At 39.7% G+C, this 21,619-nt stretch overlaps 3 protein-coding genes across 15 annotated transcripts in view; 2 read left to right on the top strand and 1 right to left on the bottom strand.

Moving 5' to 3' along the window:
- The window catches only part of CMSS1 (cms1 ribosomal small subunit homolog), a 244,484-nt gene extending 232,128 nt beyond the window's left edge, over positions 1–12,356 (bottom strand). Inside the window, exon 1 of one of the 2 annotated variants that reach the window (XM_069785721.1) lies at positions 12,206–12,356. In XM_069785721.1, coding sequence (XP_069641822.1) covers positions 12,206–12,266 — 61 coding nt within the window. In that variant the 5' untranslated portion in view covers positions 12,267–12,356. The remainder of the gene's footprint in view (positions 1–12,205) is intronic. The other variant, XM_069785720.1, reaches the window with a different exon arrangement.
- Positions 1–13,012, top strand: part of FILIP1L (filamin A interacting protein 1 like) — a 213,062-nt gene extending 200,050 nt beyond the window's left edge. For 6 of the 8 annotated variants that reach the window (XM_069785686.1, XM_069785687.1, XM_069785691.1 and 3 more), the window contains 2 exons: positions 6,614–6,798; positions 8,083–10,510. In XM_069785686.1, coding sequence (XP_069641787.1) covers positions 6,614–6,798; positions 8,083–8,173 — 276 coding nt within the window. In that variant the 3' untranslated portion in view covers positions 8,174–10,510. Of the gene's footprint in view, positions 1–6,613; positions 6,799–8,082; positions 10,511–12,856 lie in introns of those variants that run through there. The other 2 variants (XM_069785689.1, XM_069785690.1) reach the window with 2 other exon arrangements.
- A 776-nt stretch (positions 13,013–13,788) lies between these two features.
- The window catches only part of TBC1D23 (TBC1 domain family member 23), a 36,139-nt gene continuing 28,308 nt past the window's right edge, over positions 13,789–21,619 (top strand). The window contains exons 1-4 of one of the 5 annotated variants that reach the window (XM_069785705.1): positions 13,922–13,962; positions 14,446–14,552; positions 14,644–14,691; positions 21,366–21,496. In XM_069785705.1, the coding sequence (XP_069641806.1) occupies positions 21,450–21,496 (47 nt within the window). In that variant the 5' untranslated portion in view covers positions 13,922–13,962; positions 14,446–14,552; positions 14,644–14,691; positions 21,366–21,449. Of the gene's footprint in view, positions 13,963–14,445; positions 14,553–14,643; positions 14,692–21,365; positions 21,497–21,619 lie in introns of all 5 variants that reach the window. The other 4 variants (XM_069785707.1, XM_069785706.1, XM_069785709.1 and 1 more) reach the window with 4 other exon arrangements.

The raw sequence follows: 21,619 nt of genomic DNA, 5'->3' as shown, positions 1-21,619 counted from the left end.
ATATTAGAAGACAATTATCATGTCTTTCCTCAGTTTTGTTTTTGCTCTCCCACTTAATAGCTCAAGTACAACTGTACACATTACTAATCATTTTCCCTCTGCAGAGCTGTTTATAATGGTGTGACAATGCAGTGCCCCAAGCCAGACTATACCCCGGCTAAGGTCTCACCAACATTAGTAAGTATAAGGATTATTTATACTGCTCCTGCTTATACATCTCAATGTAGTCATGCATACAAGTGGGTTGCATAAAAGGAAATGCAGAGCAACTGAGAATTTTCCCTCTGGATTCCTAGAAGATACCAGGACCTAGTGAAAGAAAGGAAATATCTGAATGCCCTGTGCAGTTGAGGAGGCCTAACTGGAAATTTCAGCCAAAGCTGTGTTGTTTGGAGACCAAAGAGAATATTCAGGTTTATCACTTAATCTTAACTCATTCTCACTTGCAGACCTGGCTTCTGTTCGGACTGCATTCAGTCATCCAGGAACAAACTTAAGTCTGGCAACAGGCATGCTTGTGCACATACATGGACTTCTGTGTAAAGGATCTTAAGCACTATCCCCCAGCCACCCTCAAAAAAGTTGAAAATTATCCTCTCTGACATTCAAATTTCTTAAACTAAAAATTTAAGCAGTGAGAAAGAACCTTATCTAAAGTTATTTCTCCTAGATCAAGTTCTACAATAACTGTAGAAAGGTAAATAATAAAACTTACAGCAGAAATACTACATGCTCCCCCACTATTTAGATGAATACAGTTCAAACAGGAAGCAAAGCATACATCATACTTCCAGAGGGGGAAAGAAAAAAAAAAAGTATTAGGACCAAAAGCAGGAGAACTACTCGAACAGTACAGAAACAGACATATTTTGTCTCCTTGACACCCCTTCCCCGACTTGCCTTAGCTCACTGCCCAGAAAGCAAGCATTGTATTGTGGTAAAATACCTTATGACCCATATAAATAACAGATAAGCTACCTCTGTGCCCGGGGGGGGGATCAAAGTGTGTACAGAATATATATCCTGATATTTTAGAGCATGCTTTCACAGTTAACTTGCTGAAGTTAAGAAGGGCCATTTTCACAGTCACGTGTGAAAATTCCACAATTGTCACCCATGGGGTGTTTGTCCCCATCCCTGAGGTACCTACTGTCATTCACTATGAAACAACAAACACAGCTGCTGCATGCAAGTTCTGACTCTAACACTCTTTCTCCTGCCAATTCCTATTGACCTCCCCTTCAGAAGTTAATTTAAAACTGAGGAAGTTAAAAGATCCTTATGAAACTCCAGTTTTCTTGATTCTTAGATCATTGCTTGCCTTGAAAATGAGCTTTAACTGCTTATTTCTACAACTGTAACCACTACTGACAAAAACTTCGGTATTTTCTGAGTCTAACACCTTAAACTAATATGATGCTGTTATATTTACAGACAGACATACCAAATCTTCTCATTTCAAAAATGCGTCTAGTTTAATGTCTTTGGGGTTGTCTTTGTTGATGCAGTAACTATTTGCTGATATTTACTTAACTGTGTTTAGACACATTAAGTAAAGGGAAACTGCACAACTACTCAGATAGGTAGCTCCTGGGTAGCATTTCATTTCTAGGGGTGTTTTGAGAGCACTGATGGGAATTCACAAGGGCTCTCCAGAGCATGAAAGGCAGCTCAGTTTGGTTTTTGACAGATAAACATATCTTATTTCCTCTTATGTCACTTGGAAAGACAGCAAACATAGAATTGGCCTACAAATGGGAACTCAAGGAGCCACAACAAAACAGCAATGATGAACACAGAGCCACCAAATTCAGAATACATGTGTGTGTCAAAAAAAGAATGGGGGAGACTGAAAACCATTCATCTTGAGGAAGAAAACAAATTGCTAGACAGGGTGCATGCTTTTGAAGAGATTCTTGGTGTGTACACAGACTTCCCATACATAGATAAGAGTTAAAAATCAAATTGAAAAAGCCCACCAAAATCTATATATAGGGGTTTTTTTAGTCATTCAAGCCTGCCCAAAGAACCAAAATGGACATTCCAACACACAAGCATAGCCAATGTATCTGCTTACATGCCCCTACACTAGGTAGTATGGAAAGAACCCAGAGGATTGCACAAGAATTTTCAGTACACATACAACTAAACCAATGCAGAATTTGATATACAGTTACTTCCAACTACTTTCCAGACAATTCCCACATTGTAGCATTTGGGGACATAGTTTAGAGGTGGACTTGGCAGTGCTAGGTTAACGGTTGGACTTGATGGTCTTAAAGGTCTTTTCCAACCTAAACAATTCTACGATAATGCCATTCCCTCTTTACAGGTACATCTTACAGCAGCTTAAGCATTGATCTAGTCAACTGACCCATATCAATAATATGATATTACAACTCATATCCAAGACTCATACTTTGCTGAGTACCAAGTTTTAAAAAATAAACCAAGTTGAGTCCTTGATCTAGCTACACATGTAATTAAATTAAAAAGTGAAGTGTCAACAACCATTTTCCTTAAATTTAAGTCATTCAGCCTTTCATCTCTAGAATTTGTAACAGGAATGATGAAAAAGAAAACAATTTTTAAGTGCTAAATGAGGAAGAAAAGAGAACTGGATGGACGGTTCGTTAAATCCCTGCCTACAATCAAAGTTAGTGCTATACAGTTAGATTGGTACAACCACTGAAGCGCAAGTTTAGTAGTCCTGGCACAGAAACTTAACTGGTATAGTTTATTTGCATATGAAAAAAGCCCTATAATACAGCTGTTATTCTCAAGTTTGAGCCTATGCCAGAAATTTCACCAATTCAGTTACTGTGGATTTAAGCAAACATAACACACACAAAAGAAAGCAATACAAACACTGTAAGCAGACCAAACCTTGACAAAGTCATCAGTTATAATGCAACTCTCAGCACTATGTGATAATAATTTAGATGTATTCAATACTGTCATTCAGAACTGCAAAACAGAACATCATTTTGAATCACCAAAAAGTTTTTGCTTGAAACAAAATCTGACAGCTCAGAAGTCTATATTGTAAATGGTGGTTTTAATGAGCTGGAAGCTGGTGCAAACTACAGGCCAGAGCACAGGGGTATTTTCATACCTAACTTCCCACTGATTTAGTAAGACCATAGAGCCTAAATACTGGTTAGATGCACAAGACCTGTAAAAATCTGGGCCTACAACTACCTTCTTGAAGCACTAAAACTGCTGTTCAATCAACTACAGACAGAATCCTCCAACTACTCTGTACCCCTTGGAATCTTTGAACTGGAACACTTCTCAAAAAAAAAAACCAAAACCAAAAAAACCAACCCAAACAAACCCACAACTCCTTCTTAAAGCTACAATCACACCTTAGCATGCAAGACTTTACATAAATATTTTTATCTATTCATTTCAATATGCTTAGCAAGTCATGGCTAATTTAATTCTTTGTATAGTCAAGAAACCAAGGCATGTTTTATATCACCTCTAAATTTATATCAGACAGTAGCACTGCTAGGAATAGCCCACCCAAACGTTTTATTCTCAATATTGTGCCTTATCTACAAGGCCATACCACACAGTCAGAAGGCAAACTGTTCCAACTCAGTACTCAAAGCCATATAGCGGTAACACAATTATCCCTTCCAATATCAACCCCTTCTTTCTTAACATGGTGCCTTTGATAACTGAAGCAAAACGCTTTTTGGTTTGGATTTTGTGGTTTGGTTTTTTTTCCCGGCATACTAACAATACAAGTGCTAAAACTGAAGACTACCACGAAAATGCATGTTATTTTTTTTTATTATTCAGCATTTAACAAGTTTCAGTCAGGTTTTAGTGAAAACACTGGGATGCAGTACAAAAGAAAACCTCTGCTGCCACCTAGAGGTAAAATCTTCAAGGAACACAGAGCAAAGAAATGCATCTCCTTTTCCCTCACTCACCTTCAAAGCCAAACTCTTTCCTTTCTCAATGTATTAAAAAAAAAAAAAAAAAAAAAAGCTGCAAATTGAAACTTTCTAATCTTGAAAATAAAAACATGAAACAAGTTATACACATTCAGATCCAGGATCTATGTATCTCATCTTTGGCAGTGACCAGCAGAAAATGCTCATGAAAAAACTTTTAAGTATCAGGCAGAGTAATAAACCCAGTCTCTAGCAGTCTACAACTTATGGCTATCCACAGCTGAAATCTACATCACATCCTTGTGTTTAGCAGTCTTTGACAGACGCCATGAATCAGTCTAAACTCTCTCCAAACCAATTTATATCATTACCTCAAAAACTGCCTGTCCCGATGAGTTTTGTAGCTCACTGACAAGGGAAAACGCTTTTTACTTATCTTTAACCCATCCTTCAGTGGATGCCCTCTCAAGCATGTTATTATGTTGTTAATCTTCATGCAGAAGCCATTCCATAACTGATTGTCTTTGCCACCTTTTTCTGCATTTTGCCATACCCTTTTCCGAGCTGTTTGGACAAAACTCTGCAAAACATTCACAATGTAGGCATGGTTTGGATTTATACACTAAAAAATTATGGGCTCTGTTTTGTTATTATTCTTTTCCTAATAATTCCTAACCTGCCTGTTACCTGTTTGACAATTGCCAGGTGCTAAGCCATGACGACCATTTACAGTGACTCCAGGATCTGCATTCTGAGTGACAACAGATGTCATTTACTACTGTATGCAAACTAGTTTTCCCTACATACATTATTTTTCATTTGTTAACACTGAACTGCCAGACAGGTGTCTATGAGGCCCAGATGGTATCTCCAATATACTATGAAAACTTACTACATCCTCTACTTGCCACTTTTTAACCGTGAGAATTTTCCTTCTTTTTCCACAGAAACTTTGCTCTCCCAAGATTCTTTTGTTAGAGACCACTATGACATTTTTTTGAAAAATCATAACATAACATGGTCACATCTAGAATAGTAAGTTAAAGGCACCTGTGTCTAAGACACAGGTCAACCCAAACTACAAGAAACTTCCTAAGCCTCCAAAACAGCCTAGCCATATACAAACTACCTACTCAAAACGAACGCTCCCCTGGGCAAACTCCCCAACTATGCCTCAGAATTCTTCCAGAGTTAGATCCGGGTTGTGGACCACTCAAACAATTCAACAGTACTGACAATTTAACAGTTCCAGTGCCTTGGAACATTCACAGACACTGCCTAGCTCATTGTTAGACAATCCGATACCATATAACAATATCTGACTAACACATTCTTGAATATTATCCTCAAAAAGGAGTGTGGATGTCTTCCCATCGCAAAATTAGTAACCATGTGGGTGTACATGCTATTTCTTATTGTCATTTCTACAGTTTGATCAGTTCAGCAGTTATACTTACAAATCTTCCGTGAAGCTTTACTCTAACAGTGGCATCACATGTCTCTAGCGTCACCAGCAATTTCAGTGGCAGACTGCACATCACTACAAGGATTCAGGAATTTAAAACATCTCCTTCAGAACTCTTGGGAAAATACCACGTTGTTCTAGGGGATCATTACTATTCTTTCTATCTCTTTGTTCTCAAACTTCAATTAACCCAGGTTGATTTTTTTTCCTGACTCGTGATCCATTAAACATGTCTGCGATGTGCAAACTTTCCCCAAATTCCTCCATCTGAGCACATGCAATGATCTGATGTTGGCTCAGCTTTATCCTTTTTGAGAACTCCTGTCATGTATGATTACCTGTGGCCAAATGGCAGGCTTTTGAATTCTGATACTTTCTTTTTAAATAAATACTTATTCCAGGCAGACTTTTACGGCTACTAGGAAGTTGTTTCTCAAAACTTCTTCTGATCTAGCTCATTCTTATTCATACTTAATTCACCACAGTCTCGATGCTGTTTTCTATTGTCCAAGTTTGAACACCATTTCCGTTTTAGGTTTTTTAAAAAAACTTCAGTGAATTTCTTTTACTCTGTTGCTCAACCATAAAAGGTATATAAAAAGACTTGTGATGTAAAAAGCCTTTCTGATGGGTAGTACATGTTTAACCCTAATTTCAGATATGGTACCTTTCAAACAATCTCCTTGCCTTTACATGTCTTCACCACTTTTTATTTTTATTTAGTTACTTCTCTGCAATTAAATATGACTATGATGGGTTCTGGAGGGGCAGTTCTCTCTTACAAATACATTCATTTTGTGTACACTGTGGTCATTTTCAAAGAATGACCTCTCACAGTAAATATGAGCTAGGTACTGCCTGCTACTCAGGACTGAATCAAGATTTCCTTCTGCATGTGGAAGTTCTCTGATTATTCACTTGGAGAAGTCACACAGTTCACAGCCTTTGCACTGCATCACTCAGCCCCTAGGGCTGCTGCCCTAGTCAGCGGGCTGACAGGAAACACCTCTTATTTACACTCTGGATTTCAATCCATTCAAATTCTTTGATATTCACCAATCAAGTCGATAAGTTAAATACAAAGCTACACTCTCATTACCAAGGAGAGAAAGGAAGTTCAGACAAACAGTCCTAAGAGCAATGCGTTTAGTTTTATGAAGTGGAAAAGACACTGACGAGCTAAATATACAATCCATCTCTCTGCCCAAATGTATGACTTATTTTCTCGGTTTATTTCAAGATTACTGATGCGTTCCGTCGTTCAATTCCAACTCGGATCCCCAAACCAAAGACTGCGAGCACAACCAAAGTACCTGTCAAAATTCCTGCTGGACATCTCAACAAAACTCTCCAAGACAGCAGTTCTGGAAAGCTACGCATTATAAGGACTGTGTCTAAAACCTGCCTTCAAAGCGGAGGGAGAAGGTAAATAAATTTTCTGTGATCTATGACACTAAAATGGACTTAAGCAATCTGAATCTCAACAGTAGTTGTCTCCATTGGGGAAAAGTCTGAAACCATCCACATGGTCAGCACGTCAATGGTCACCAATCACAGGACATCAAGAGACAGCCAAATTCTTAGGAGCCAAAGGTAACTGCACGCCTGCAGGGACCAAGCTCTGCTCCCAGTTTTCTGGTGTAATTCCAGAATTTGGCCCTCACAGTAGAGAAGCATGAGATGCAATTAAGTTTCTACTATAAATTCAGTTTTGATGTGTTCCACAAATAACAATACTAATGTTGTCTCAGTAGATTTATAAAAACATATGGTCAATCAAATGAAGAGGGGTTGAAGGAGGTGCCGTTTTCTTTTCAAAGTTGGTCTAGTCAAGAAGTGTTTCAGTATGCATATCTCATGTTCAGTAGTAAAGACAGAATAAAGAGAACTCTGCTCTTTTATAACGCACAGAACTGAAAGAAATACAGAGCTCCTTGTTGTGCCAAGCATCACTTTAAAAGCATGATTTGAAGATGAACAATTCTCTCCTCAATGAGTTAACTAGTGTGACTATCCCCACTCACATTTGTGCAGACATTATCTCAGGAAAATAGATGCAAGAACTGAGATGGAAATTGTTTATATTATCTGTATAAACTTTTGCCATTTTATTTGGACTATAGTATTTAGATTTCAGTTCACTTAAACAGTATTTTGGAACTGCTCAAAATTTGTGTCAAGCTTAACAGTAAGTTGTGACTTACACAGAAGGGTAATTCTGTTCTAGCATTCCTCCAAAATTTTGCCCTTCTTTTCAACTGCTCACATTCAAATAAATGCATTCATAACTCTTAGTGAAGTTTTTTTAACCAAACTAACTCTTTGCACAAGTAGTTCTAAGTTCATCCATGAGAGAATTTGCCTTTTCGCTTTTCTTAAAGCATTAACTTCTTTAAAAGACTTAAAATTCACTGAAAGTTTCCCTTTCAGCCAACACACACACACACAAAAATATTAAAAACATTAAAAAAGACTCCAGGTTTGTTGTTTTCAATTTTCTGAAAAATAGCAATTGGTGCTCTGACGAGAAAATTTCTCACTCTTCCACTTTAGAAAGGTAAAACTAACAAGACACCATCACTGTAAGGACACCCCCCCACCCCTCCAGGAATCCTGTAATACCAACTAACATGAGTTACTGTTTTAGAATATAAAAATTAATTTATTTCCCTGGTATTAATGTCTCCCTCATTCTTCTTCCCCTAACAGAGTGCATTCCAACAGTCTAAATGGCTCAACCGATAATTTGTGGGAAAACTCCTTTCACATAGGTCTTTCTTTAAGAACTGCCAAATCCTAATTCCTAAATAAAGCAAAAGCTGGTGGTGATCACAGTGCCATAGCCAGAATCGCGATCCTTTTGCTGAAGCAAGGAGAGATTTTGATGCATTCAGTTACCCGATTTTTTCCCTTTTATTTCACAGCTAAAAGTTTAACCTAACTACTGAGACAGTACAACACATTAGTACGGCTGCGTGACTATTTTTGCAAACCCACAACAGAAACTTACACCTCCCTCAACAGCTCTACAGGAAATTCTCTAGGAGTACTTAAAAAAACAGAAAAGTTTAAAAAGATCAGTCTACTGAAAAATTGTTTCAGCTTGTGTCCTACAAGACAGACTTGTGTCAAAATGCAGAAATTAAAGAATGACTCTTCCATATTAAAAAGAGGCAGCTTCAAATTTTATTCAATAATCTGCAGGTAACTATAAAGTTCTGAGGCTCCATGTCATATATGCTCAGATCCAAGTAAAGTTCACAGAAGCACACCATTATATGTGTGCAGCTTGTGGAATGAGCGTATGTAAACGTGAAGAAACACAAATTTCAAAACGGAGCTGTCAACTTGGCATGCTTATTGGAGAGATCTTCAGTACAAGAACAAGCTTCATCAGAAGGGACAGCAACTCATGGATTAGTCAAAAAAAAAAAAAGATACTCTCTGTACAGGGGTCCGCCAACAGATCTCAGCTCTGATCAAACAACAAAACTCCCACTGAATGCACTACAATGAACAGTCCGCTTCTCAGTAGTTCAAATCACATATTACAAATTGATGCTATTCGGCACCCTTTATGGCCAGTCTACAGAAAGAAGATAAAACCTCTGGCGAAAGAAATTAATTACTGCGATAGCATCCTTTGCTTTAGAGCCCACAAAGGACCCCACAAGTACTGTCAAATCATCCTCCATATTATACTTCTCACCTATTTGTACTGCTGACATAGAAGAGGTTCCCTGTCTTTTGCACCTGTCTTGGGATGACACAATTCATTTCTACCTATGAGGGACATGGCCCACATAAGCTCTTATTAAGGATCTAAATAAACGGACAAAGGGGGATACTACACTCTTAAGGGATTAATGGAGACAAAGAAAGCATGGAGAATGAAAGACAAGGAGTGGTAACATAAAAGGAGGAAACTGGAAGAATTTCTGAAAAATAGAAGTCCATCCCTCTCCCTCAAACTGCTCGGGAGATGTGGCATGCTGGCTACAGGCAAGATACGAACATTTATAGTGAGAAGTGCTCTTTCTGTTCATGGAGAGAAAAGGAAAAAGTTGGTGTCTTTCACCAGTACTAAACAAACTCCTTAGTATTCCTTATCCTCTCCTTCATAGTTCTGAATGCAATATAAAAATCATATTCAAGACCAGACATAGTTGTGACATGAACTGAAAAAAGGGAGGGAAGGAAGCCCTGCAGTTAAATGACTTGGGACACACGTAACACTAAACAACACTGATGAGTAGACAATTACCCCTAACCGCTCTCTCCACAAATATCCTCTCAAAGTTAAAGGTTTGCTGAAGAAGTTATTGGGCAAGATTGTTTAGTTTGTGTAGTGTGACAAGGTAAATAGATGGCTAATCCCTCCAGGTTTTTTGTCAGTTTTGGCTTTGGGGTTTTTTTTTACATTTATAAGCCACCTGCAGCAGGGTAAACATTCATGTCTCAAAGTGACAGTAACACCTTTAATCTTTATTATGGCTTCTAAAATAATGATTTCCAATGATGTGGCCAAAAGCAAATTAAGAACTACTTATATATCCGTGTACTAGGATATATATTTTGTGTTTTCATACCCTTCAAGTCAGTCTGAACATCTTTCATCCACTTCATATGTAGTAGCATCTACAGAGGCACAGTCTCAGAAGAGCAGCCTCTTGTAACTACAAGTTGCTAAAATCTAAGACACTTTTGAGGTCTGAGTTATTATGAAGAATATTCCATTGGTCAGGACTTATTCTAGGGCTAAAGGACTTGGCAAAAGATCAGTATTTAAAAAGTACATTTTGAATACTTCTGCTTTGCATCTACAGCTGTGGCAGAGATGCTTTTCTAAAATAGGTCAGCAAATGAAGTTGGATAGTAAACTTTTTTTTTAATGAAACCTGATGTTTCACAGAAATAAACTTGATCAAGTCTGTCAAAAGTGCTCGCTAATAGGCAATTATTTTCTTGTATTGCTGCTTACACTGTACATTGTAAACCCTGATTTCCTATTTCATGCCAACTGATTGTAAAGCATTTTACAGTATCCATAAGATGCGCTACAAATTAACCTTTGATTTTACATCTGTTGTACGTGAAAAATAGCTACACAAAATAAAAGTAACGGATGTTATTCTTACTTTATTGACAGCTTGTGTCAACTTAATACAACAACAGGCTCCACATAAGTTTACAAAGGTGGGATATGGACAGCAGAGTACATGGTTTGCACAACACCCACCTGTAATCATTACTGGTAACACATTCAAAGACTGTTCTTGGAGTAAAGTGCATATAGTGCTTCTAGCACAGGGCTAGATTAGACACCTCCAGAGGCTACTTCCCACCTGAATTATTTTAGTAGCTCAACAATGCAATTGCAAAAATCCCAAGGAGTTTTACTTAACTGGAAGAGTTGTGATTCACAGTCTCATCGCAAAGTCAGTCGGTTTATCCATCATGTCAAAAGTTTATCATCCAAGTCCTGCTTTGCATCCAGTTTCTAAAGGAAAGCTGCCAATGTTACAAAAATCAGCTTACCACCCACCCCAAATGAAACCTGGTTGGCATAGGCTCTTAAGATATTTAAGACTCTTGAATGAAAAATTCCTGATGAAGATCATTTACCATAGGAACTGAAACTGCTTAAGGAACCTACATGAGACTAGAAATACAAATGGAATGCTCAGGAGCCTTATAAGGGCTTGTGACCCCTCTTTATTACATAAATACAATTTTTCTATTGGTCCCTCTCAAACTATTCTCCAAGTACCTTTTCACAGGAAATAAGCAACCCTTGTCAAGACACTGGAAGATCTGGGATCTTCCCAGAGGTGCAGATAACTCCCGATAACTCCCAATAACTCCCAACTCTTACCAATATTATATTAAAAAAATCAATTAAAAAAGAAAATCAATCAAATAGGACACTATAAAGTCTTAAGGCATTTTAATTGCCTAGATCTACCTAAATTTCCACACTGAACCTCAACATTACAGATGCAACCACAGGCTGTAAAGTGCTTTAAGACACATTGAAAAAAGCCAAGTATAGGGGCCAGATATTATAATCATCAGGAAAAGAGACAAATCAACCATAGTACCATACTCCAAAGAGCAATGGCTGGAGAAAAGCTGTTTAACTCCTGCCCTCTTATAATAAGGCATGGCAAAGGTGATGCAAGACACCCCAATGAGCACATGGGTGATGCTTTTCAAGTACCACAGATATTTTTCACTCCAAAGGCTCTAGCATGGATTTACTGTTTCCAATGCCTTTAAAAACAGTAAGTAACTTCACGTCGGTAACAACAATCAACACGCATTATGCAACGTCCTTTCATCAAAGAAACTCGGTTTGGAAGAAAACAGTTTAGAAGCTAAATGAATGCAGGGGACAGCTGAACTCTGAAATCAGCAAGCGGTTTTCTTCCTCTCCCCCCCGGCCCACCCCGCTTTTTAAAATTCGCTTAAAGGTATTTTTGTTGAGTGGGTTCCTGTTCTTACTTAAGTACTGATATTTTCGTTTGCCGCTTCATCCTCTAACTATCCTGGGTCTGAGGGGTCAGAGATTAGACCTCACCTGGCTGCGGAGATTTTGTTTACAATCAAAACCGCCATCGGTACCAAGCAGTGAAAAGCAGGCACAGCAAAAAAAAGCGAGAAAGGAAAACCAGAAGTAAATTACAACCGGAGAAGGGAAAGGCGGGGGGCTAAAGGGATGGGGGAAACGAAATAAACGAAAAGGAAGAATGAGGGCCGGGGAAGAGAGGGCTGGCCCTCAGGAAGACTGTTTCAAGGCCGGCGTGAGAAGCGAGCTCCAAGAGACGAGTACCTGGGCTGCTGGCTGCTCCGGACGGAGTCTCCCACCACGGCTCCTCCAGCGTGTCCCCCATGACGCTGCCGCTACCGCCACCGCCACGCGGGGAGGGCGGGGCGGCGCGCGCGGCCCGCGCCTGGCACCGGCCCCAGGGCCGCGCCTGCGCACTAGCACAGCCCGCCCGGCGGTGAGGCGGGGCCGCTGAGGGCCCCGGTGGCGCGCGCGGGGGGGAGGCGGGGGGCTGTCGTTCTCCCCCCGCCAGCTTTCACCACTTCCAGACGGCCAGGAGAAAAATGATGCCTCATGAACATTTTACCTTTTTTTTTTTTTTTTCCCTAAGTAGGTGTCTAAAATGCATGGCGTTTTTAGTTGGCTTTTTTTTTTTGTTGGGTTTTTTTTTTTTGTGACAAATATAGATGAAGCGGGAAAGAGAGGAAAGGAATTGAAAATATTACCCTCTCCTTCACAATATTAATTTTTTTTAATTGCCTGAACCTGGTTTCATGCTGTAAAATACCTACTTTCTTGATTAACATAATTCATATAATCTTTTCTGAGAAGCAAATATATACATGAAAACATTGCATGTTACCTTAAGATGAATGTTCTTGACTCTTTGGTGAACGGGATCCTGCGAGTTAAGCAAGCGTGTGTCTTTTTTCACAGGAGCAGTCCCGCATAAATTCTGGGTATTTACACACCGGAGCACATCCCCAGGCAAGCTGTGGAAGTAAACCAGACAAGTGTGAGGACATGAATTTATCATAAGGTGGCACTGTTATTCCACGGATAAATTACTTGAATCATTTTTCTGAACTTTCACAGACGAATACTATTTTTTTTTTCCTTCGAGGGTGTAGATGGGTAAAACACGTGCGTGATCGAGAGCGTTAGCGTTGTTCTGCCCAGGGTTGCTAATGAATATTACCAGGTGATTTTTAGCCCTTGGAAACAGGGTGGTGTGTAAAACTTGCGAATTTTCTCTGACTCGTGGAGTATAGCCTGGCACAATACTGACATTAGGTGAAGTCATTTAATAATCAAACCTATACATAGCAAAGCAGTTCACCTTTATGAAAACCGAAAACATGCAAATTTTTCACGGAATGGCTTTCCTGCCGGGGAAACCGATTCCTAAGTCTTCTAAAGGAAAGCATCTGCAGCTGCTGGTGACCTGAACCGGCGGTAGGGCCTTCCCCCACCACCCACCCTGACACACAGGACCGGAGAGGACGAGGAGCTGACCGCAGCAAGCCTCGCCAGGCTGCCGCGCACCCACCACCGCCTCCGCGGGGACGCCAACCGCCGGCTGCCTGAGGGGGAGCTCTGTCAGCCCGGCCCGGCCCGTTACGGGGCAGCTCCCCGCGGGAGAGCCCCGTAACCGCAGCCGTTCCTGAGGACCCGCTTCCCGCGGCGAGCCCGGTTCTGGCTCAGGTGAACGCCGTCGGAGCGCGGTCGGCGGCAGCGACGAGCCCAGCCCGGGCCGGGCCGGCCCGCCTCACCTCCGCCCATTCGCCTCATGAGGGCACCTCCCTCCTCCTGTGCCAGGCTTCCGCGCTTTGCGGCGGGCGCCCTCATTTCGCGACAGTATGGGAGAGGCGGGGACGGGAGCGGGCGCGTGGGAAGGAGGAGTGTCAGAAAAAAAAAAAAAAAAACAAAAAAACCCACCACCACACACACAGCACCGCCCGACCACGCTTTACGGCCGACCGAGGAGGCACGTCAACAGCTATGGCGGAAGGGGAAGAGGCGCTGCCGCCGTCGAGCAGCTGGTGAGTTTAGGGGGGTGTCGGTGCCCTCCCTCCCGCTCTCTCCCTTCCCTCCGCAGCGGGGCCGAGGCGGGGGAGAGGGAAGGAAGGGGTCGGTAGGCGAGAGGAGCCGAAACCCCCTCCCCGCGCGTCGCCGCGGTTGGGGTGTGGGGCTGAGGCTGCCCGGGCGGGGGCGGGGGCGTCCGTGGCCCCACAGCCGCGGGGCGCTCGGCGGGGTGCGGGGCGCCCGGGGGAGCTCCCCACGGCGGGGCGGGGGGGCGGCCTCCCTCCGCTCCCCCCCCCCTCGGTCCCCGCCGGGCCCGGCAGGCCCCAGCGCGGTGGGAGCCTGGGGCGAGCCCCGGGGCAGAGGTCTCCGGGCGCTCGGCAGCTGCCGGGTCCCGAAAGAGGAAGAGCCGCCGTCAAAAGAAGGGCGAGACGGGGCGGCCTTTAGCCGTCCCCAGCCGGGAGCGAGGCGGCGGCTCCAGTTTAAAATGACAGCTTTAATAGGCGGCCGGAGCTGCTCGAGGTGTGCGCCCGTCTGCCTGGAGCGGAGTTGCTTTGTTCAGTTCAGCTTTCTCTTTCCCCGCATACCTGCTCAAGCAGAGGTGACAACGGTAGGTCCTGGCTTGTTTTCTGAATGATTTTGCTCGCCACCCTCCTCTAACGCAGCTATTACTTATAATGGATTTTACATTGAACCTCTAGGACAAGAGTAGAGACTATTTCTGGAGCACGTATAGGATCATTTTGATGGTAACAGTGATGCGATTTTAGTATTTGTTGCACGCGTGTTCACTTAAGATTGCTGAGACTTAAGTAAAGATTGTGTTTAAATACTGAAGCTATTCTTACTGCACCCCGCATCTCCGTTCCTGTGCATCTTCACTTTGTTTTTCATGTTGCGCTTCTGCATTGCGTGCGGTTTCTTTTCCTTCTGTGGTTTTGTGCCACAGCATTGCTCTTTGTCCTTTCCACGTACACGCTTTTCAAACAATTACCTTACAGACCTGCTTTTTATGATAATTTCCTATCTGATGTTTTTGCTTCTAGGCTTTATTTTATATGGTGGATTAGAAGTTTCTTGCTAACTATGCTCAGCCTTCTTTGCGCTTAGTTACCTCACTATAAAGAAGCCAGAACTGACACACATGCAGGTGTGTAGCTGGTATCTGTTCTTTGTCTAGGTTGGTTCTACAAATACAGCTCTTGGATAAAACAACTAAGTGTCACTTACTAGCAAATGAAAATGAGTTGGTGTAGTTTTTTTAGCCTTTTTTTGCTTTTAGTTACAGCTTCAAAATTTATGAAGTGCTTTCTGTGGGTACAGTGTTGCATAAGCATTATATCTAAATACAGACCTGACTGTTGGGACATATAATTACAAAGTTAAGGATACACTCATTGAAGATGCGGTCTTGACACTTTGAAATATAACCCTGGACATTGAATAAGAATAATTTTGAAATATCTCTGGAAAAATACTTCAAACCTCTTTAGTTACTAATGTTGAAAGAATATTACAATCTCCCAGAGCACAACAAACTGCTAAAATTTCTGTTAAGAATGAGACGTAAGTGCAGTTTCCAGATATATTTCAAGACACAGCCTGCATTGTTGCCATTCTGACTGGCAGATTCAAAATGTAACTATAGTAAATTTGATATGCTGGTACTACTAGAAAAGGCAAACTTGAAGGCATTTGTTAGAAGAGATTTTGTAAGTCTTTATGGGAATAGTTCAAGAGGTCTATGCTTAAATGCTACATTAATATGCCAGAATACATCCTGTTACTAGAGCTGTACCCTGTGAATAACATAAAGTTGTATTCCGTATTGCTTGTTTAGAAACTTGACATGGCTTTTTGGTTTTGTTGTTGTGGTTTGTTTTTCTGTTGTGTTTTGGGTTTTTTTTAAACCCAGTTGCAGTGAAATATTTTCTTTTTCATTTATTGATTTAAACTGTTGTCTTGTATACATATCTGAATGCTGTTGAACAGTTGTTTTTCTAAGTGTAATATTTATCTTTTGAATAAGCTTGTTGGTGTAAATTACTACATTATCATAATTTTGAAGTATATAGGATTGTGCAATAACATTTCACATTAAAAAAAAAAAAAAAAAAACAGCCGAAACACAAAACAGTGCATATGTACACCTGAACTCTGTTGGAAACGAAACGAGCAGTGTTGATTCCTTGTTGTCTGTTAAGTTCCTTAGGAGGATTCAACAGCAGATGTAATTTTGCGTTCAGAGACTGTGACAGTATCTTGAGTATGTAGAATCTAGATATGCTTATTTACATAAAATGTCCTTTTTATTTTTCCTGTGTCAACCTGACGTGCAGTGCTGGTGTAAGTGATTTGGGGGGGGCACAGACTAATGATGAACCTCTGAATATCCGTACTGATTGCTTGTTGTTTTGTTTAACAAAAAACAGGGAAATTTGCCACTGTACAGTACAATTGAAAAAACCAAAACAAACATTGAAAAAAAAACCAAAACAAAAACCCCCCAAGCCCAACAGCCCCATCCCCGCCCCCAACTTATGTATAGAATTATTGAAAGATTAAATTGCCAGCTTTTTCTTCAGTAAATACAGGAAGTTTATCAACAGTTTTGATTTAAAAATGAGAAAAATCTGTCAGACCTTGTTTATTAAATATTTCTTTTTAGCTGTTTGGCATATTCTCAAAAAATAATTTGAGAAATTGCTGGCAGTATTTGATACTGGAAGACGTATCTGTGTCCAAAGCTAAGAATGCTGTGAAACACAAAGGAGGCAAGCTGCTTTCAAGCTGTGCTGTAAAATCTTAATTTCTTTTTTTTGTCTGATTATTTGGTTATTTTAACCATAATTTTAGTCAATACAATACATCTAGTCAGTAGAATGTATAGACACAAACAAGCTGGCCTGTTATTAGTTAAAATGTTTGTAATTGGAAGTTATAGGGTTTTTTCTCCTCATTTATCAAGGAGATAAATGATTTTAACTTATTTTTTCTTAATTTATAAAACCTTTTTGCAGATGTTTAATACTCAAGCTTCGGGGAACTTGATCAAGTAGTATTTTGTATTTTAAGATCTATACTTTGAAAGTTAAGACCTGAACTAACTAAATATAACTGTAACCAGAGATGGAATTGTTCCTGTGCATTTAACTTTGCATTGCAATCATTCATCTTACGGGCCCCAAAATATACTCCAACTGTTTCAGACAACAGGGTGACAAAACTAGTACTCCCCTACCCCCACCGCCCCATGCTCAGACTCGGGCTTATTAGTGCTTGGAGCCATGATATTTCTTCTGAAAGCACATGAACAAAAAAAATCCTTTGCAGATAAGTGTGAAATTAACACACCTGAGGAAAAAATAGAGGTAAAAATGTCAGGGAATTAATGTTTTTCCAGAATTCCATTGGAAATAAAAGAATATTCAATGGTGTTCTGAATACAATGGATATTTTGAAGTAAATATGAGGGATTGATTTTTGTTTGTTTGTTTTCAGTAAAGAACAAACACTAATTACTTTCAATTTAATATAGCTCTTGTTGAGGCTTTTTTCTGGTAGTCAGGAGAATCCTAAATTAAAAGTAGGAACCAGAGTAACTAGATTACAGAAAAGCTTATTTCTGGGGGGGTGGGAGTGGGGGGTAAGAAGCTTTTGTATAGATAATTTTCTGTGGTAGGAAGCTATGTTCTTTGCTGTGAGAAGGTGGAATGATGCTTATAAAAATAAACTGATATTAGCCATTGACTTCAGAAATTTTCATGAGCCCTATTCACTTGCCCAGTTTCCTTTTAAGTAAAGCTTGTTTGCAATTACTACGTGTTATAAACCAGTATGCTATTGTGAGCTTTTTTTCCAGGAAAGTACTTCGGTTAAAATGGAGTTTAGTTCGACGTTAGTAACATAAATAATAAAAATAGTTAGAATAAGTTAGTCCAATCTGGCACTAACATGGATATAGATAGGCAGCCATACTATCATAATTGTGATGGCAGCATTGTGATATATGTGCTTGTCTTCCTCTTTGCATGCTATAATTATCAGAAATAATGAAAACTTGCAGACTGGATCTGTTTGATGTCCTAGGAGATGACAGCTTTGTAGAAACTTTTAGAAACTAAAATTGATGATACTTTTAGTAAGGGGTCAGCTGGTAGCAGCCTTGCTTCTGATTTAAGGAAAACAGGAATGATGTGTGAAGATGTTTAAGAAATACTACCTCTTACCCTGGAAGTGGTGGTGGCCTACTAGAGCATATCATGAGCAGCTATGATGAGTGTGTCAATTGAGTGTGGGAGAAAACAATCAAAGAAGCTCTTCAAGTGTTACACCAACATCAGATCAGTGATCAGAATATGGGAAGCAATTTGGTAAGCGGTATAATCTATAAGTGGGAGTATTTGTTTTAACCCTCTTTTAGGGCTCCAAGGAACATCTTTAACAGGCAAGTGTGCAGTCGTAGATTCAGTGTGTATGGAAAAAGGGTGATCGTCTTGTTTTGGAATGATAAGTGTGTTTTAGGTAATGAATTTGGTACATGTAGAAGATACCTCTTGGGCTGTGAAAATAATAAGTTACTGTTAGAAGTGTGCCTGTCAGAAATTAAAGCTTTAAACTTTTGAAACATTTTTTTCAAAAAATGCACTTTGACTTGGAGGAAGCAGCTCAAAGGGATCTGTCTTTATAATAACAAATGAGCAGGTGTAATGGACTTTAGCAGATACATTCCAGGCATTGTAATTTACTGATTGATTATCATTTTCTTAATATTATACGTCTTTTCCAGTGTATTTGTAGTTTATTGAAACACTTCCTACTATATTTTCCCCTGCTGTTCACATCCCTGCAATTTTTTAATTCCTTCATTAGTATTTATAAGTGATTATTACCAAGTACCTCAGATCATATATAAATAAAAAATACTTTAAAAAATGTGACTGAAACTGAATTCCCAACAGTTGATCAATTTTTATTGCCTCCAGCTTTCTCTCTCATCTTAAGTGTTTTAGCTAAAAAAAAAGTCATGTCGTATATCCATGAAGGTAGTTATCTATTGATCATAATACGTCACCAGACTGGCCTGAATTTCAGATATCCTTCTGTAAGTGTGGAAATTTGCTCCAGATACACTAATAGCAACATTGTGCATTACAACATTCAGAACAGTATGTCTTGTGGGAATTAACCTTTCAGGCCATGGCTTGGGTATAGGCTGGAATTCTACACATCTAACCAAAATTTTGAATAGCATCCAGAAATAGGCAGTGGAGGTGTGGTAGAGCAGAAAATAAGGATGTTCAGGTCTGGAGGAATTTGCCTGTAAAGAGAAGTGCTGCGTTGTTTCCAAAGTAAGTGTAATAATTGTCCATATGAACAGAAGAGTTCTTAGCTGATCTTCACTCATGAAAGACAAGGACCCAAACTGCTAGGAGTTTACTGTAATATTTATGGCACAACAGTGACTGAAATAAGATAAAACACAGCCAGTGGACATATGTTAAAGTATCAAAATCACTTTCATACTTTGTACTTTGCAAGTTAGCCTGAATAGAGTATTTATTAGAAAAGAATTTTTCTTAATCTTTGAGAAATCTTTACTTTTAGCCTGTGAGCAATCTTGGGCATTGATGGTAGAAAAGAGTAGTTAATTGGATCATAAAAGAATAATGCTTCCCCCCCCGCCCGCCACTGCTGTTACTTCATTTAACTCAGTGTTGGTAATGCATCATATCTCTTCATGGGGAGATGGGCATATTAGTTTATTGCTTTTTAAGGTGAAATAGTAAAACTAATGTTTGCATGTCATTGTTACAGTGTACAGTGTGGATGACAGTACTTAAGAAGAAGATTTTGCAAATGGTAATACAGTATCAAACAGGAAGCACACATTTGCGGATAACATGTTGAAGTTGATCTTGATGTTAACCCATGCACAGCTTTTTAAGCTGTTAGATACTAGTAACTGGTAGAATTAGTACTCATGGTCTGTGAACCATTCTTTGCCAGGTGTAGTTTTTGTAATTTGTGTAGATGTGTTTTTAAGTGTTGTTTCACATATATTAAATTACTTTTTTTTTTCTTTTTCCAAATCATTTTCTTTGGAGAGCGTAGAAACCAAGTTTTAAGTATTGCAGTTTAAGACCTTTCCACCTGAATTAGAAAGTGCATGCCACTGTTGCATTCATTTCCATGTGCCTGTTTAATACTTGGATAATATTTGTAGCAACTAATCATATTTTGTGTGCTCTAAGTCAAGGCCTAGCTGTTGCTCTCTAGTCTGTCATACGTAGTGTGCATGGAAACCTGCAATATATCTAAGAGCATCTAGCTCTCTTCAGCTGATGTTTGATGTTGGCTTCTGTTGAAGTTAGATCATCCCAGAGTTCATGCAGTTCTGCTGGGCGCTAGGTTTCTTTGTGTAAATGTCCTGGAAATACTTGATTTTTATTCAGGGTGAACTGATTTGGTGGTTTAACTTTTCCAGCGTTGATCATTATGCATGCAATCAGACAACAGGATAGGTGATGGAAGTGCAAGTGTGGGTGTTGCCCTCTCCCTTTCTCTCTCAGGAAAGGGATAGTCACCCATGCAGCGTGTAATTCTATAATAAGTGGGCTTTGGGATTTATTTTTTTTTCAATACTAAAAATATAAGAAAATAAAGCAAGTCAGTCTCTTTGTAAACTGTGCTTTCTTTCATCCAGACTTGCAAAATTACTTGAAGAAAATGACTGTTAATTGTGCCCTAGAGTATATATGAAATATGATTTAAAGTGCTACCAAAAAGTACTGGCAAAGAAACGAGCTGATACAATGCAAGGAAAATGCTTATTCTTCAAACTTGTAAATACTTTGAGAAATCTTAAGTAAGGGTAGCTTATTGCTCTTGTTAAGTATATGCATCCATTCTTACAAGATTGAGATTTTAATCTGTTTATCAAAAAGGGTGACATTTAGAAAATCAGAAATGTGTGTCTTAAGCTTTCAGGAGACCAACTTGAGAACCTTTATATCAAAGAGTTAGTTGTGGATATAAGCAAATTAAAGAATTAGACAAGAGCTCAACAGCTGACATTCTTTTTCCATGGGTATTTGGAATTGACTACATAGTGTGTAACATGGAGTAATTGAGAATTATACTGACAACACTTTTAACATCTGTTACTCCATGTGTATAAATAGATGTGTTACTCACAAGGAATGCATCTTCATACTCGAATATCTGTCCTGGATAAACAATCAAGTTCTGTGTTTTGCTCTGGCTATAAACCTCCTGGACTTGTGTTTAACTCCTCAGGTATATGAAGCAAAGCCTTTCTTAAGGCACATGTCAGAGCTAGTAGAGAAGAGTTACGAGGACACAGTAAGGGAGAAGTTTTGCCTGTGGGACCTATGTATCACTGCTATTGCTATTTTTCCAGTGAACCTGGTGTTTTGCCACTGCTCTGCTACATGATATTGAAATTCCTGAAATCATCAGATGTGGTTCTCTCATTATTGACAGCATGGAACCATTGAAACAGTCTGCAGAAGCTATCAGAGAGATTGTAAAGTAATCATTTCTGAATGCATACCTTCTTATCTATAATGCTTATGAACTACTGTTGTCTTACTATGGCAACTTAAATGTCATTACTGTTTGACCGTCTTGTAAATTTGTGTATTTTGCTACTTT

The sequence above is a fragment of the Haliaeetus albicilla genome, chromosome 6, assembly GCF_947461875.1.
Source record: "Haliaeetus albicilla chromosome 6, bHalAlb1.1, whole genome shotgun sequence".
In the NCBI taxonomy this organism is placed as follows: domain Eukaryota; kingdom Metazoa; phylum Chordata; class Aves; order Accipitriformes; family Accipitridae; genus Haliaeetus; species Haliaeetus albicilla.
This window is presented reverse-complemented; position numbering and strand designations above follow the sequence as displayed.